Genomic DNA, 17,070 nt, shown 5'->3' on the forward strand with positions numbered 1-17,070 from the left:
AAACAATGGAAGGAAGAGGTGCCATTCAGAGGGACCTCAACTGACTTGAAAGGTGGGCCCGGGTGAATCTAATGAGCACAGTCACGTGCAAGGTTTTGCACTTGGGCCGGTGGAATCCTAGGGATATATGCAGACTGGAAGGAGCAACCCTTGAGAGTAGCCGTGCAGAGAAGGACCTGGGGATCCTGGTAGAAACTGAACATGAGCCAGCAGCGTACTCTTGCAGCGTGGAAAGCAAATGGTATCGGGGGCTCCATCAGAGGAGAGGTGGCCAGCAGGCACAGGGAGGTGATTGTGTCACTCTACTCTGCCTTTGAGAGGACCTTGGGGTCCCGGTGGGTTACAGGTTGGCCATGAGCCAGCAGTGTGCCCGTGCTGACAAGAAGGCCAGTGGGATCCTGGGCTGCATGAAAAAGAGCATGGCCAGCAGTTTGAGGGAGGTGGTCCTCCCCATCTCCTCTAGCCCTGGTGAGGCCGCATCTGGAGCACCGTGTCCTATTCTGGGCTCCTGAGCTCAACTAAGGCAGGGAACTTCTAGAGAGGGCACAGTGGAGGGCCACAAGGATGAGGAGGGGCGTGGAGCATCTCCCTTCTGAGGAAAGGCTGAGGGAGCTGGGCCAGTTGGGCCTGGAAGGCTGAGAGGGGATCTCCTCAGTGCTTATGAATATTCAACAGGCAGCAGTTGAGTGGGTGAGGCCAGGCTCTTTTCGCAGCTGCCCAGTAACAGAATGAAGGGCCAACGGGCACGCACAGGAGCGCTGGAAATGCCCTGCGAACAGGAGGAAATATTTCTTGACTGTGAAGGTATCAGAGAAGCGGAGCGGGCTGCCCGGAGAGGGTGCAGAGTCCCCTTCTGTGGGATTCAAGGCCTGAACAACAGTTAACGCGACTCTGCCCGGACGACTTCCGGGGCAGCCCACCACAGGGAACCTGCTTTAGCGGGGCTGCGGCCTGGACGGTCGTTCCGAGCTCCGTTCCGAGCCGTCTGTCCCAGCCTGCGCTTCTTTTGGGGGAGGCGCTCGGCACGGAGCAGCCGCGCTCCGCAGCGCAGCAAGGAATCGCCTCGCCTCGCCTCGCCTCGCCTCGCCTCGCCTCGAGGGGTTCGCCCAGTCAGGGAGCCGTTGTCCTCCGCCTGGCAGCGCCGATCCGACGGGGCAGCCGCTGCGGAGCGCAGCGAGCAGGGTGAGCGTCCGGGGCGCGGGGAGGCAGTAGGCCGGGCCGGGAAGTGGAACGGCACGGCAGTTGGCGCGGGGCCTGGAATGTGCCCGCTAGTTAGTGGGCCTGTCGGCTGCGTGCCGGACAGCGTGCCTCAGCGGGGTGTCCAGCAGGCAGAAAGGCCCGGGGAGAAACAAAGAAAGAAGGAGAGTGGGGATTCAGAGACTCTGCGTGAAGAAGGGGCAGTCGAAGCGTGTGGCTGCAGCGAGTGCCTGCCTGAGTCTGATGGCGCCGGAGAAGGGAGGCAAGAGCCTGGGGCAATTTGCTCAGCACCTGGCATGATGGCTGCAGCTGGAAACTCAGCTGTCTCCGGTGGTAAAAGGATCCCAGTGCAGGAACTGGCTTCGTTAAATGAATTGTGAAGGGGGAAGGGGACAAAATGAGGGCCTCTGGGGCTGATCAGGTAGTTCGAGGGTACATATGGAACTTGGTGGATGACGAGAGTGGAGTCCAAAGGGATGGAAAAGGACTGAGGGATGCTGTTGCTCTAGGGGATACTAGATCCTCCAGAACAGCAGTGAGACAGGAAGCCCAGCTGAAGTGCCTTTGCACCAATGCACGCAGTGTGGGAAGTGAGGAGGTGGAAGTGCTGCTGCGCTTGAAAAGTGATGATCTTGTTGCTACTGCTGTTGACCACGCCTTGGTTGAGTGTGTGGTCTTGAGGAATGTGGGCCTGGCAAAGAGTGAGGTCAGGACCCTGAAGTTCGGAAGAGCAAACTTCAGGCTGTTTAAGGAATTGTTGGCTAAGGTCTCCTTGGTTGAAAGGCCATAGAGAGAGGGTGGAGATCAATGGTTCTGTGTCCTGTTGGTAACATGTCCAGGCTGGTAATGGGAAAATGGTTTTAAGTAGAGAGAGGGAAGATTTGGGTTGGATAGCAGGGAGGGAAGTTCTTTTCAGAGAAAGCAGTGAGGTGCTGGAGGAGGCTGCCCAGAGATGTTGTGGATGCCCCATCCCCGGAGGCGATCAAGGCCAGGCTGGATGGGGCCCTGGACTACCTGGTCTAGTGTTATATATGGGGGTTGGTAGCCGTGCCTGCAGCAGGGGGGTTGGAGCCTGAGGACCCTTTAGGTCCCTTCCAACCCAAGTCATGATTCTGTGATCCCCGTGCTATTCCCCTGTGGGCTACTTTTAAATTTGCAGTGGCACAACTTGACATTTTGTAGAGGGCAACAACATATATTTATTGAAGTGCATGGAAATTCTCACGAGCAGGAAGAACTACGTGCAGTTTCTGCCTGTTGGTGATTTCTGCAGGAACTGCCATTTGCAGTCCCTCACGTCTGCCTGAAGCGCTGGCTGACAGTAGGAAGACGGATACAGGAAAGCATTGGAAAAGTCTGGATACCTGGAGTGAGACATCTGATGTACAGAGCATCAAAAGTAGGAACCGAAAAATGCGTCTTGTAGCTCCCAGCCTGTCCCCCTTCAGCAGGATCCCACCAAGCAGGCTGCTGGCAGGAGGTGTTCCGACCATGTAGGATCTTTCCCCTGCAGGCAGGAGGTGCAGAATCTGCTCCCTGTCAGGAACAGGGCTGTGCCTCAGAACATGGCGCCGCCTCCCCTGTGGTGACATCACTGACCACTGTGAAGTCACAAAGGGCCCTCAGCACAGAGGCAGTTTGTCCCCACGCCTTAGCCACTCTCGGACCTGACAGCGTAGCTGTTGGAGAGGGTTTGGCTCACTCCTTAGCGAGCTGTTGGAGAGGGTTTGGCTCACTCCTTAGCGAGCTGCGATTTTCACTCCTTTGCGATCCTGTGCTTCATTGAAATGGAGCAACGAGGTGAAGGCGAGCGTGGGGACTGGTAAGGATATGGTTCCTTCACGAGTTTTAAGGAAAAATCTGCTGCTCCGTTGCTGTCTTCAGAGCTGCAGAGATACTGCCTGCGTCGCGGTTCATCACCACGCTTCTCCTCCTTTGTAGGCCAGCTTTGGTTAGGGAAACAGTTTCCCTGGTGCTCTTCACCGTGGTTGTGGTGCCCTTCGGTGAGTCTCTCTGTAGAGCTCTGACTAGAGGATGCTTCTTTAGGAAGCCCCCAGTGGTTTGTTCTGCCCAGGGACAGGGGAGTGGGCAGCCCAAGGCAGAACGCCAAGTCTTTGTGCCGGCAATGTATTGAGAGCTTTGTGGAATTCCTGACAGGCGTTTACTGCGTTGGAAACGCTGTTGAAGGGGTCAGGACGGCGGCAGGACTGACTCCAAGGTAAAAAACAAAACAATCTCCCTTTGGCTAGACCGTTCTTGAGAGGAGCTCTGCCCCTTGTCTGTGACCACTTCTTACCCGAGTCACACTTCTATGGCACAGTGCCTGTGCTTCTCCCATTTCCCATTCTCCTCTCCCAGCTTTTCCTTCAAACCGCTACAGCTCCACGATCCCCCAGAGTTACCCAGGAAGCACCTTCTTGGTTGGAATCTCGTGGAGCTTGCCAACCAGCGTAGTCAAGTCTCAACTGACTCTTGGCTACCCTGTTGTCACGCGCAGTGAGGCTTGTTCGCTGCCTCACTGTGCCATGGCTTGTGAGAGGAGAGCCGTGTCCACTTCTCTCCATTACCTGCTGTCTCCAGGGTGGCGGTTGGTAATCTGGAAATGCTGAGCCGCGAGGAAGAGCAGAATAAGATCCAGCGGCAGCTTCATTTCCTGCAGTGGGGAGCAAGGGACATTACTGTGCGTGCTCTCCACGAGGCCTTCCGGAGAACTGAGCTCCCAGGCTTCACCGGCGAGGTAAGAGGACTGTCTGCCAGTGCTGCCTGTCTGTCATGGGGCTTCCCGACAGGAAAAAGCCTTTCCTTTCCTGCCACATCCGTGTCCGGAGCACTGGAGTGAGCAGCCCCTCTCCATTCCCGTGTCTGATGTTCATAGTAGAGTTGTGGAGGTTCCCAGGCAACTTGCAGCCAAGTTTGCTTTGGCTGGCTTTGCAGGGAACCTGGGAGGCAACTCTTTTCCCCCTTCTTAATCCTTCTGACCAGCGCTCTCCTTTGTCTTCCTTCCCAGGCTGTTCAAGACATGATCAATCAAGTACTGGAGAAGCTGGAAGAAAGCCCATTCCGGATGCCGAATTACGCCAGCAAGACTTCAGGTGCCATTCCACTTTAGAAACCACCAGACCACAGAAGTTGATTCCAATGCACTTCTTGTCTGCTTTGACAGGATGGGCATTTGGGCAGCGGTGGGGGAGAGGGGGTGAGGAGTGAACGGCCGCTTTGTGCCCTGAGAGTGTGCTTGCAGAGAGAGTCTCCAGTGGGCTGGAGCACATCTGGAAAGCACTACTCCTACTTGGTGTTGTTTCTCACGCGATTGCTCAGCTGGCTGTCAGTTTATGCTGCCCTTTAGTATAGTTGAGTGAGTCTGTGCGTTGTGCTGCAGAGGGAAGTGGCAGGAGAGGAGGAGGGAACTATCCCTGTTGAGGATGTATGACTGCTTAGCAGCTTTTTCAAGAGGACAGTGCAAGGGCAGCTGGCATCTCTGTGCAGCTGTTTATGTGCAAAGCAAGGTCAGCAGGCCTTGATTCCTCCTGGCCTTGCTTGACAATGGGGCCCGTGTTTTGATTTGTAGGCGCTGCTATCGTTCATTCCAAGACTTCACCCTCCTGGACTGGAAGTGGGAAAGTCTTTTGGCAGTCGTTGCTGGTGACACCTTATATGAGGGCTCCTGAGATTATTCTTGAGGTAAGAACACAGAGAAACGGGGGAAGAATGGTACGGGGTGGAGGAGACCAAAAGCCCTGCAGGGGATTGTCCTTACACTTGTCCTCACATCCCAGCTTGCCTTACCTATGGTCGTCTTGCAAGGCCCTAGTCCCCTCTTGTGTATCCCTGCTGAGAATTTCTTCTGCCAGACTGCCCCCAGTCCTTCTTGTGCAAGCTTCTGTCAGGCTGGCTTGCATGTCTTCCCAGCCATTGTGGAACTGTCAGGCTGGCATTGAAGGGGAACCCGTAAGGTGCCACGGGAGATTTGGGGTGCGAGATCGCTGGGGCTCTCAGTGGACCCAGGTGGGCACAGAGGGCGTGCGCTGCAGGAGGGCCCCATGTTGTGTTTGCCAGCGTATCGTGTCACTGCTCACAAGCTACCTAACAAATCGGAGCCCCGGCTGGTGCTGGTGCAGAGAGGTGGGAATTGATGAGGGGGAGCGATTGCTTCCCCTTGCAGGAAAGGCTCATGCAGGCCAGCCCTTCTTTGTCCTGGCAGGTGCCCCTCAACCACTGCAGCCCCTCCTTGTTTTTGGCAAGCTGCTCCGCAAAAGAAGGAGCCTGAGAGCTTCTGCGAGTTGTGCACCCAGCTCACTGTCGTGCACTTATGAATGTGCTTCGGAGCAGAGCTGATGGGCCGATACAACTCCAGAGCCTCTGATGCTGGAGCAGGAACTCCAGCCAGGACTCTCTTTCACACGTGAACACTGTTCCTTCTTCTCTTTCTAGCCTGACAATCATCCAGGAAACTGCTGGCCCTTCCCAGGAAGCCAAGGGCACGTTGTCATCAAGTTGCCCATGGCCATCTTTCCCACAGCAGTTACCTTAAACCACGGAATTCCAGCAGCGGCGTACCGTGCAGACAGCATCTCCAGTGCTCCCAAGGACTTTGCTGTCTATGTAAGTGATACCCCTGGGCTGTGGGGGTTCTGCTTAGCATTTGAGGTGGACGGTGGTAGCAGCTCCAAGAGCGCTGCGGCATGCAGTCCTTCCCTGCCTTGGGGGAGAAAGAAGTTCCTCAGAGTTGCTCCATTTCCACAGCATTCCTTTTCTGTCCAGCGTAGCGCAGCAAAGAAGGTTTCCCACTCCTGGGGCGAGTTGGTAGTTTGAGAGGCGGAGGGAAAGGGAAATGGCACAGTGGATGGTCCCAGACCACCTCTGCTTCCAGTCCCTGCGGGGCTCTGTGATCATTGTCCGGCAGCGCATCCCATTGTTCTGTTTTCTCCACCCCTGTCTTCCTGTAGGGCCTGAAGGCAGAAGATGATGAGGAAGGAATTTTCCTGGGAGAGTTCACCTTTGTTCCAGGCCAGGCTCCCAGTCAGACCTTCCAACTGAAGGTACGTCATCTAAGAGGGACGTGAAGCGTGGGAGAGGAGAACCAGGTTGGCTGGGCAGAAGCTTCCAAGCCAGAGGTGTATGAGGGCCTTCTGGCATTTCTTCTGCTGCCACTCCCTACCTGCGTATGCCCGGAGTGCCGTGCTGGTTTTGCTTCCATGTTGTTTTTAAGCTTGCGAGCTACTACAGCTTTTAGCACAGCTAAGCTTCAGCTGCACTTGCAGCAGAAACCACCGTGACCAAGTGGCTTGCGATTGCACAGAAGTAGGCACCTCTCGATGTATGCGATACTGTTGGTGTGCTACTTTCACACTGGGGATGTGTGGCTTTCCAAGGGTCTTGTTGTTGCCGGTAACAGGAAGCGTAAGGGAGGCCATTCTGCCTGGGTGACTTGTTAGAGAAGCTAATGAGTGTCACATCCCTCCGTTTTGTGTGCATGCACACACACTCAAAGCAAGTGCAAAGAACTTGCCTGCGTATTTGCTGCAGCTTTTGGTAGCTGTTTGTTTCCTTAAAACTCATGTGGCCAAAGAGGTGGAGCAGGGTAAGACTGTGCTATGGGAGCACATCAGCGTGTCAAAGAACTAGGAGGGCAGCCTGAAGTAAGATGTTGCGCGACTGTGTCGCTCCCGCATTGTCAGTGGTCAAAGGGCAGAGAGGAAAACGCATTTCATTTCTTTTTCTCATTGCAGAACGAGCTCTCTGGGTTCATCAGTTATGTGAAGCTGCAAGTGCTGAGCAACTGGGGCCACCCAGAGTACACCTGTCTGTATCAGTTCAGACTCCACGGCGATCCAGCCCGTGACGACGATGCCAGGGGAAAACTATCTGGCTAGGGGAAATTGATTTGGCTTGGGGAAATTGATTTGGCTTGGGGAAATCTATTTGGCTTATCTCAAAATAAATTAAACAAATAAAAAATTAAACATTTTCCATGTTGAATCTCTTTTGTCCATCGGAGTAACTGTTAAGAGATCTCCCAGACTTTATCTCGACCCACGTGCTTTTTCATCCCCTTTTCTCTTGCTCTCCTTCTGGGTAGGAAGAGCAAGCAAGCGACTGGGTGGGAGTTGGCAGAGTGATCTCCACGTGCTGGTTTTTTTGGTCCTCACTGAACCACGGGTGGGAGTCAGCAGAACTGGTACCCCCTTGGACTTCCAGGGGGCAGAGCTTGTCCTCTTTCAGATTGTGGTTGAGAGGGTCCCTGGGTAGGCAGTTGTGGAGGGCATGGGAGCCCAGGATGGCTGGGAATACTTTTAGGAAGTTATTTTAGAGGGACAGGAGCTGACCGTCACCATATCACAGAAGATGCGCCAACGGGCAAGGAGGCCGGTCAGGCAGAACGGTGAATTCTGACTGGAAGTCCGGGACAACAGGAAAGTTTATGGTATTTGGAAGAATGGGCAAGCTACTTACAACTATTCCAAGTCCATAGTGAAGCTGTGCAGGGAGAAAATTAGAAAAGCAAAAGCCCAGCTAGAACTGAACTTGGCCTCTTAGGGGAAGGACAACAGTAAATATTTCCAAAAATACGTCAACGGCAGGAGGAGGGCTATGGAGAATCTCCATCCCCTGCTGGATGATGCTGAGGGCAACGCGGTGGCAAGGATCATGATAAGGCTGAGGATCTTAATGCCTTCTTTGCCTCGGTCTTTAATTGCAAGACTCGTTACTTCCCGGGAACAGCTCCTTGCGCTGGTAGATAGGGAGGGGGGACAGAATAGGCCTTGCATAATCCACAGTGAGATGGTTTGGGGCCTGTTCTGAAAGCTGGATGTTCAGAAGTCCATGGGCCCAGATGGACTGCACCCTACAGTGGGGAGTGAGTTGGCGGATGTGGATGCCAAGCTGCTCTCCATCATCCTTCAGCAGTCTGGGCTAACTGGGGATGTCCCAGTGGAGTGGAGACTGGCAAACGTGACACCCGTCTCTAAAAAGAGCTGAAAAGATGATCCCGGTAGCTACAAGACCTATGGTCTCACCTTGGTACCATGGAAGGTTATGGAATGGACGATCTCGGGAGGTGTCGCAGATCAGTTAACGGTACGCTGGGGGGGGATGAGGCCCAGTCAGCATGGGATTACGAATGGTAGATCCTGTCTGACAAACCCGATTTCATCCTAGGAGAAGGTGCATCCCCCAGTGGTCTGTCCTGGGGCCGGTGCTCTTTAATATCATTATCAATGACATCTATGATGGAACTGAGTGCATCCTCAGCAAGTTTGCTGAGGACACTAAGCTGAGCAGTGCGGCTGAAACAATGGAAGGAAGAGGTGCCATTCAGAGGGACCTCAACTGACTTGAAAGGTGGGCCCGGGTGAATCTAATGAGCACAGTCACGTGCAAGGTTTTGCACTTGGGCCGGTGGAATCCTAGGGATATATGCAGACTGGAAGGAGCAACCCTTGAGAGTAGCCGTGCAGAGAAGGACCTGGGGATCCTGGTAGAAACTGAACATGAGCCAGCAGCGTACTCTTGCAGCGTGGAAAGCAAATGGTATCGGGGGCTCCATCAGAGGAGAGGTGGCCAGCAGGCACAGGGAGGTGATTGTGTCACTCTACTCTGCCTTTGAGAGGACCTTGGGGTCCCGGTGGGTTACAGGTTGGCCATGAGCCAGCAGTGTGCCCGTGCTGACAAGAAGGCCAGTGGGATCCTGGGCTGCATGAAAAAGAGCATGGCCAGCAGTTTGAGGGAGGTGGTCCTCCCCATCTCCTCTAGCCCTGGTGAGGCCGCATCTGGAGCACCGTGTCCTATTCTGGGCTCCTGAGCTCAACTAAGGCAGGGAACTTCTAGAGAGGGCACAGTGGAGGGCCACAAGGATGAGGAGGGGCGTGGAGCATCTCCCTTCTGAGGAAAGGCTGAGGGAGCTGGGCCAGTTGGGCCTGGAAGGCTGAGAGGGGATCTCCTCAGTGCTTATGAATATTCAACAGGCAGCAGTTGAGTGGGTGAGGCCAGGCTCTTTTCGCAGCTGCCCAGTAACAGAATGAAGGGCCAACGGGCACGCACAGGAGCGCTGGAAATGCCCTGCGAACAGGAGGAAATATTTCTTGACTGTGAAGGTATCAGAGAAGCGGAGCGGGCTGCCCGGAGAGGGTGCAGAGTCCCCTTCTGTGGGATTCAAGGCCTGAACAACAGTTAACGCGACTCTGCCCGGACGACTTCCGGGGCAGCCCACCACAGGGAACCTGCTTTAGCGGGGCTGCGGCCTGGACGGTCGTTCCGAGCTCCGTTCCGAGCCGTCTGTCCCAGCCTGCGCTTCTTTTGGGGGAGGCGCTCGGCACGGAGCAGCCGCGCTCCGCAGCGCAGCAAGGAATCGCCTCGCCTCGCCTCGCCTCGCCTCGCCTCGCCTCGCCTCGCCTCGCCTCGCCTCGCCTCGCCTCGCCTCGCCTCGCCTCGCCTCGCCTCGCCTCGCCTCGCCTCGCCTCGCCTCGCCTCGCCTCGCCTCGCCTCGCCTCGCCTCGCCTCGCCTCGCCTCGCCTCGCCTCGCCTCGAGGGGTTCGCCCAGTCAGGGAGCCGTTGTCCTCCGCCTGGCAGCGCCGATCCGACGGGGCAGCCGCTGCGGAGCGCAGCGAGCAGGGTGAGCGTCCGGGGCGCAGGGAGGCAGTAGGCCGGGCCGGGAAGTGGAACGGCACGGCAGTTGGCGCGGGGCCTGGAATGTGCCCGCTAGTTAGTGGGCCTGTCGGCTGCGTGCCGGACAGCGTGCCTCAGCGGGGTGTCCAGCAGGCAGAAAGGCCCGGGGAGAAACAAAGAAAGAAGGAGAGTGGGGATTCAGAGACTCTGCGTGAAGAAGGGGCAGTCGAAGCGTGTGGCTGCAGCGAGTGCCTGCCTGAGTCTGATGGCGCCGGAGAAGGGAGGCAAGAGCCTGGGGCAATTTGCTCAGCACCTGGCATGATGGCTGCAGCTGGAAACTCAGCTGTCTCCGGTGGTAAAAGGATCCCAGTGCAGGAACTGGCTTCGTTAAATGAATTGTGAAGGGGGAAGGGGACAAAATGAGGGCCTCTGGGGCTGATCAGGTAGTTCGAGGGTACATATGGAACTTGGTGGATGACGAGAGTGGAGTCCAAAGGGATGGAAAAGGACTGAGGGATGCTGTTGCTCTAGGGGATACTAGATCTTCCAGAACAGCAGTGAGACAGGAAGCCCAGCTGAAGTGCCTTTGCACCAATGCACGCAGTGTGGGAAGTGAGGAGGTGGAAGTGCTGCTGCGCTTGAAAAGTGATGATCTTGTTGCTACTGCTGTTGACCACGCCTTGGTTGAGTGTGTGGTCTTGAGGAATGTGGGCCTGGCAAAGAGTGAGGTCAGGCCCCTGAAGTTCGGAAGAGCAAACTTCAGGCTGTTTAAGGAATTGTTGGCTAAGGTCTCCTTGGTTGAAAGGCCATAGAGAGAGGGTGGAGATCAATGGTTCTGTGTCCTGTTGGTAACATGTCCAGGCTGGTAATGGGAAAATGGTTTTAAGTAGAGAGAGGGAAGATTTGGGTTGGATAGCAGGGAGGGAAGTTCTTTTCAGAGAAAGCAGTGAGGTGCTGGAGGAGGCTGCCCAGAGATGTTGTGGATGCCCCATCCCCGGAGGCGATCAAGGCCAGGCTGGATGGGGCCCTGGACTACCTGGTCTAGTGTTATATACGGGGGTTGGTAGCCGTGCCTGCAGCAGGGGGGTTGGAGCCTGAGGACCCTTTAGGTCCCTTCCAACCCAAGTCATGATTCTGTGATCCCCGTGCTATTCCCCTGTGGGCTACTTTTAAATTTGCAGTGGCACAACTTGACATCTTGTAGAGGGCAACAACATATATTTATTGAAGTGCATGGAAATTCTCACGAGCAGGAAGAACTACGTGCAGTTTCTGCCTGTTGGTGATTTCTGCAGGAACTGCCATTTGCAGTCCCTCACGTCTGCCTGAAGCGCTGGCTGACAGTAGGAAGACGGATGCAGGAAAGCATTGGAAAAGTCTGGATACCTGGAGTGAGACATCTGATGTACAGAGCATCAAAAGTAGGAACCGAAAAAAGCGTCTTGTAGCTCCCAGCCTGTCCCCCTTCAGCAGGATCCCACCAAGCAGGCTGCTGGCAGGAGGTGTTCCGACCATGTAGGATCTTTCCCCTGCAGGCAGGAGGTGCAGAATCTGTTCCCTGTCAGGAACAGGGCTGTGCCTCAGAACATGGCGCCGCCTCCCCTGTGGTGACATCACTGACCACTGTGAAGTCACAAAGGGCCCTCAGCACAGAGGCAGTTTGTCCCCACGCCTTAGCCACTCTCGGACCTGACAGCGTAGCTGTTGGAGAGGGTTTGGCTCACTCCTTAGCGAGCTGTTGGAGAGGGTTTGGCTCACTCCTTAGCGAGCTGCGATTTTCACTCCTTTGCGATCCTGTGCTTCATTGAAATGGAGCAACGAGGTGAAGGCGAGCGTGGGGACTGGTAAGGATATGGTTCCTTCACGAGTTTTAAGGAAAAATCTGCTGCTCCGTTGCTGTCTTCAGAGCTGCAGAGATACTGCCTGCGTCGCGGTTCATCACCACGCTTCTCCTCCTTTGTAGGCCAGCTTTGGTTAGGGAAACAGTTTCCCTGGTGCTCTTCACCGTGGTTGTGGTGCCCTTCGGTGAGTCTCTCTGTAGAGCTCTGACTAGAGGATGCTTCTTTAGGAAGCCCCCAGTGGTTTGTTCTGCCCAGGGACAGGGGAGTGGGCAGCCCAAGGCAGAACGCCAAGTCTTTGTGCCGGCAATGTATTGAGAGCTTTGTGGAATTCCTGACAGGCGTTTACTGCCTTGGAAACGCTGTTGAAGGGGTCAGGACGGCGGCAGGACTGACTCCAAGGTAAAAAACAAAACAATCTCCCTTTGGCTAGACCGTTCTTGAGAGGAGCTCTGCCCCTTGTCTGTGACCACTTCTTACCCGAGTCACACTTCTATGGCACAGTGCCTGTGCTTCTCCCATTTCCCATTCTCCTCTCCCAGCTTTTCCTTCAAACCGCTACAGCTCCACGATCCCCCAGAGTTACCCAGGAAGCACCTTCTTGGTTGGAATCTCGTGGAGCTTGCCAACCAGCGTAGTCAAGTCTCAACTGAATCTTGGCTACCCTGTTGTCACGCGCAGTGAGGCTTGTTCGCTGCCTCACTGTGCCATGGCTTGTGAGAGGAGAGCCGTGTCCACTTCTCTCCATTACCTGCTGTCTCCAGGGTGGCGGTTGGTAATCTGGAAATGCTGAGCCGCGAGGAAGAGCAGAATAAGATCCAGCGGCAGCTTCATTTCCTGCAGTGGGGAGCAAGGGACATTACTGTGCGTGCTCTCCACGAGGCCTTCCGGAGAACTGAGCTCCCAGGCTTCACCGGCGAGGTAAGAGGACTGTCTGCCAGTGCTGCCTGTCTGTCATGGGGCTTCCCGACAGGAAAAAGCCTTTCCTTTCCTGCCACATCCGTGTCTGGAGCACTGGAGTGAGCAGCCCCTCTCCATTCCCGTGTCTGATGTTCATAGTAGAGTTGTGGAGGTTCCCAGGCAACTTGCAGCCAAGTTTGCTTTGGCTGGCTTTGCAGGGACCCTGGGAGGCAACTCTTTTCCCCCTTCTTAATCCTTCTGACCAGCGCTCTCCTTTGTCTTCCTTCCCAGGCTGTTCAAGACATGATCAATCAAGTACTGGAGAAGCTGGAAGAAAGCCCATTCCGGATGCCGAATTACGCCAGCAAGACTTCAGGTGCCATTCCACTTTAGAAACCACCAGACCACAGAAGTTGATTCCAATGCACTTCTTGTCTGCTTTGACAGGATGGGCATTTGGGCAGCGGTGGGGGAGAGGGGGTGAGGAGTGAACGGCCGCTTTGTGCCCTGAGAGTGTGCTTGCAGAGAGAGTCTCCAGTGGGCTGGAGCACATCTGGAAAGCACTACTCCTACTTGGTGTTGTTTCTCACGCGATTGCTCAGCTGGCTGTCAGTTTATGCTGCCCTTTAGTATAGTTGAGTGAGTCTGTGCGTTGTGCTGCAGAGGGAAGTGGCAGGAGAGGAGGAGGGAACTATCCCTGTTGAGGATGTATGACTGCTTAGCAGCTTTTTCAAGAGGACAGTGCAAGGGCAGCTGGCATCTCTGTGCAGCTGTTTATGTGCAAAGCAAGGTCAGCAGGCCTTGATTCCTCCTGGCCTTGCTTGACAATGGGGCCCGTGTTTTGATTTGTAGGCGCTGCTATCGTTCATTCCAAGACTTCACCCTCCTGGACTGGAAGTGGGAAAGTCTTTTGGCAGTCGTTGCTGGTGACACCTTATATGAGGGCTCCTGAGATTATTCTTGAGGTAAGAACACAGAGAAACGGGGGAAGAATGGTACGGGGTGGAGGAGACCAAAAGCCCTGCAGGGGATTGTCCTTACACTTGTCCTCACATCCCAGCTTGCCTTACCTATGGTCGTCTTGCAAGGCCCTAGTCCCCTCTTGTGTATCCCTGCTGAGAATTTCTTCTGCCAGACTGCCCCCAGTCCTTCTTGTGCAAGCTTCTGTCAGGCTGGCTTGCATGTCTTCCCAGCCATTGTGGAACTGTCAGGCTGGCATTGAAGGGGAACCCGTAAGGTGCCACGGGAGATTTGGGGTGCGAGATCGCTGGGGCTCTCAGTGGACCCAGGTGGGCACAGAGGGCGTGCGCTGCAGGAGGGCCCCATGTTGTGTTTGCCAGCGTATCGTGTCACTGCTCACAAGCTACCTAACAAATCGGAGCCCCGGCTGGTGCTGGTGCAGAGAGGTGGGAATTGATGAGGGGGAGCGATTGCTTCCCCTTGCAGGAAAGGCTCGTGCAGGCCAGCCCTTCTTTGTCCTGGCAGGTGCCCCTCAACCACTGCAGCCCCTCCTTGTTTTTGGCAAGCTGCTCCGCAAAAGAAGGAGCCTGAGAGCTTCTGCGAGTTGTGCACCCAGCTCACTGTCGTGCACTTATGAATGTGCTTCGGAGCAGAGCTGATGGGCCGATACAACTCCAGAGCCTCTGATGCTGGAGCAGGAACTCCAGCCAGGACTCTCTTTCACACGTGAACACTGTTCCTTCTTCTCTTTCTAGCCTGACAATCATCCAGGAAACTGCTGGCCCTTCCCAGGAAGCCAAGGGCACGTTGTCATCAAGTTGCCCATGGCCATCTTTCCCACAGCAGTTACCTTAAACCACGGAATTCCAGCAGCGGCGTACCGTGCAGACAGCATCTCCAGTGCTCCCAAGGACTTTGCTGTCTATGTAAGTGATACCCCTGGGCTGTGGGGGTTCTGCTTAGCATTTGAGGTGGACGGTGGTAGCAGCTCCAAGAGCGCTGCGGCATGCAGTCCTTCCCTGCCTTGGGGGAGAAAGAAGTTCCTCAGAGTTGCTCCATTTCCACAGCATTCCTTTTCTGTCCAGCGTAGCGCAGCAAAGAAGGTTTCCCACTCCTGGGGCGAGTTGGTAGTTTGAGAGGCGGAGGGAAAGGGAAATGGCACAGTGGATGGTCCCAGACCACCTCTGCTTCCAGTCCCTGCGGGGCTCTGTGATCATTGTCCGGCAGCGCATCCCATTGTTCTGTTTTCTCCACCCCTGTCTTCCTGTAGGGCCTGAAGGCAGAAGATGATGAGGAAGGAATTTTCCTGGGAGAGTTCACCTTTGTTCCAGGCCAGGCTCCCAGTCAGACCTTCCAACTGAAGGTACGTCATCTAAGAGGGACGTGAAGCGTGGGAGAGGAGAACCAGGTTGGCTGGGCAGAAGCTTCCAAGCCAGAGGTGTATGAGGGCCTTCTGGCATTTCTTCCGCTGCCACTCCCTACCTGCGTATGCCCGGAGTGCCGTGCTGGTTTTGCTTCCATGTTGTTTTTAAGCTTGCGAGCTACTACAGCTTTTAGCACAGCTAAGCTTCAGCTGCACTTGCAGCAGAAACCACCGTGACCAAGTGGCTTGCGATTGCACAGAAGTAGGCACCTCTCGATGTATGCGATACTGTTGGTGTGCTACTTTCACACTGGGGATGTGTGGCTTTCCAAGGGTCTTGTTGTTGCCGGTAACAGGCAGCGTAAGGGAGGCCATTCTGCCTGGGTGACTTGTTAGAGAAGCTAATGAGTGTCACATCCCTCCGTTTTGTGTGCATGCACACACACTCAAAGCAAGTGCAAAGAACTTGCCTGCGTATTTGCTGCAGCTTTTGGTAGCTGTTTGTTTCCTTAAAACTCATGTGGCCAAAGAGGTGGAGCAGGGTAAGACTGTGCTATGGGAGCACATCAGCGTGTCAAAGAACTAGGAGGGCAGCCTGAAGTAAGATGTTGCGCGACTGTGTCGCTCCCGCATTGTCAGTGGTCAAAGGGCAGAGAGGAAAACGCATTTCATTTCTTTTTCTCATTGCAGAACGAGCTCTCTGGGTTCATCAGTTATGTGAAGCTGCAAGTGCTGAGCAACTGGGGCCACCCAGAGTACACCTGTCTGTATCAGTTCAGACTCCACGGCGATCCAGCCCGTGACGACGATGCCAGGGGAAAACTATCTGGCTAGGGGAAATTGATTTGGCTAGGGGAAATTGATTTGGCTTGGGGAAATTGATTTGGCTTGGGGAAATCTATTTGGCTTATCTCAAAATAAATTAAACAAATAAAAAATTAAACATTTTCCATGTTGAATCTCTTTTGTCCATCGGAGTAACTGTTAAGAGATCTCCCAGACTTTATCTCGACCCACGTGCTTTTTCATCCCCTTTTCTCTTGCTCTCCTTCTGGGTAGGAAGAGCAAGCAAGCGACTGGGTGGGAGTTGGCAGAGTGATCTCCACGTGCTGGTTTTTTTGGTCCTCACTGAACCACGGGTGGGAGTCAGCAGAACTGGTACCCCCTTGGACTTCCAGGGGGCAGAGCTTGTCCTCTTTCAGATTGTGGTTGAGAGGGTCCCTGGGTAGGCAGTTGTGGAGGGCATGGGAGCCCAGGATGGCTGGGAATACTTTTAGGAAGTTATTTTAGAGGGACAGGAGCTGACCGTCACCAAATCACGGAAGATGCGCCAACGGGCAAGGAAGCTGAACGGTGAATTCTGACTGGAAGTCCGGCACAACAGGAAAGTTTATGGTATTTGGAAGAATGGGCAAGCTACTTACAACTATTCCAAGTCCATAGTGAAGCTGTGCAGGGAGAAAATTAGAAAAGCAAAAGCCCAGCTAGAACTGAACTTGGCCTCTTAGGGGAAGGACAACAGTAAATATTTCCTAAAATACGTCAACGGCAGGAGGAGGGCTATGGAGAATCTCCATCCCCTGCTGGATGATGCTGAGGGCAACACGGTGGCAAGGATCATGATAAGGCTGAGGATCTTAATGCCTTCTTTGCCTCGGTCTTTAATTGCAAGACTCGTTACTTCCCGGGAACAGCTCCTTGCGCTGGTAGATAGGGAGGGGGGACAGAATAGGCCTTGCATAATCCGCAATGAGATGGTTTGGGGCCTGTTCTGAAAGCTGGGTGTTCAGAAGTCCATGGGCCCAGATGGACTGCAACCTGCAGTGGGGAGTGAACATAACACAACATCCTCTTTGGGAAGCTGGCTGCCCACAGTTTGAATGGGCATATCCACTGGGTGAAGCACTGGCTGTATAGCCAGGCCCAAAGAGTTGTGGGAAATGGAGTTAAATCCTGTTGGTGGCCAGTCAAGAGTTGTGTTCCCCCAGGCTTGGTACTGAGTCCCCTTCTGTTTGACATCTTTACTGACAATCTTGATGAGGGAATTCAATGCACCCTCTGTAAGTTTGCAGACAACACCAAGTTGGGAGGGAGTGTTCATCTGCCTGAGGGGAGAAGAGCGCTACAGTGGGACCTGGATAGACTGGATCGATGGGCCAAGGTACACTGTGTGAGTTTCCATAGGGCCAAGGGTTGGGTCCTGCA

At 54.6% G+C, this 17,070-nt stretch overlaps 2 protein-coding genes across 6 annotated transcripts; both read left to right on the forward strand.

Annotated features, from left to right (window-relative positions):
• Positions 1–277: 277 nt before the first annotated feature.
• Positions 278–7,164, forward strand: LOC146762029 (SUN domain-containing protein 3-like). 5 transcript variants are annotated; one of them, XM_085537963.1, is made up of 7 exons: positions 278–804; positions 3,778–3,934; positions 4,205–4,289; positions 4,766–4,878; positions 5,629–5,799; positions 6,144–6,236; positions 6,927–7,164. In XM_085537963.1, exons 2-7 carry the CDS (start codon positions 3,800–3,802, stop codon positions 7,068–7,070), a joined length of 741 nt encoding a protein of 246 aa, XP_085394089.1. In that variant the 5' UTR covers positions 278–804; positions 3,778–3,799; the 3' UTR covers positions 7,071–7,164. The 5 variants fall into 5 exon arrangements, with proteins under 5 accessions (XP_085394089.1, XP_085394088.1, XP_085394087.1 ...); XM_085537962.1 differs by lacking the exon at positions 278–804 and adding an exon at positions 1,066–1,182; XM_085537961.1 differs by lacking the exon at positions 278–804 and adding an exon at positions 1,075–1,182 and having other exon boundaries at positions 3,139–3,934.
• A 1,526-nt stretch (positions 7,165–8,690) lies between these two features.
• Positions 8,691–15,812, forward strand: LOC146762030 (SUN domain-containing protein 3-like). Its single transcript, XM_085539244.1, has 10 exons — positions 8,691–8,824; positions 9,620–9,811; positions 11,768–11,829; positions 11,984–12,044; positions 12,407–12,563; positions 12,834–12,918; positions 13,395–13,507; positions 14,258–14,428; positions 14,773–14,865; positions 15,556–15,812. The coding sequence occupies exons 1-10, from the start codon at positions 8,691–8,693 to the stop codon at positions 15,697–15,699; spliced, it is 1,212 nt and encodes a 403-aa protein (XP_085395370.1). The 3' UTR covers positions 15,700–15,812.
• Positions 15,813–17,070: the final 1,258 nt, after the last annotated feature.

The sequence above is a fragment of the Coturnix japonica genome, chromosome 2 (assembly GCF_054131305.1).
Source record: "Coturnix japonica strain WE chromosome 2, WE-NBRP24, whole genome shotgun sequence".
In the NCBI taxonomy this organism is placed as follows: domain Eukaryota; kingdom Metazoa; phylum Chordata; class Aves; order Galliformes; family Phasianidae; genus Coturnix; species Coturnix japonica.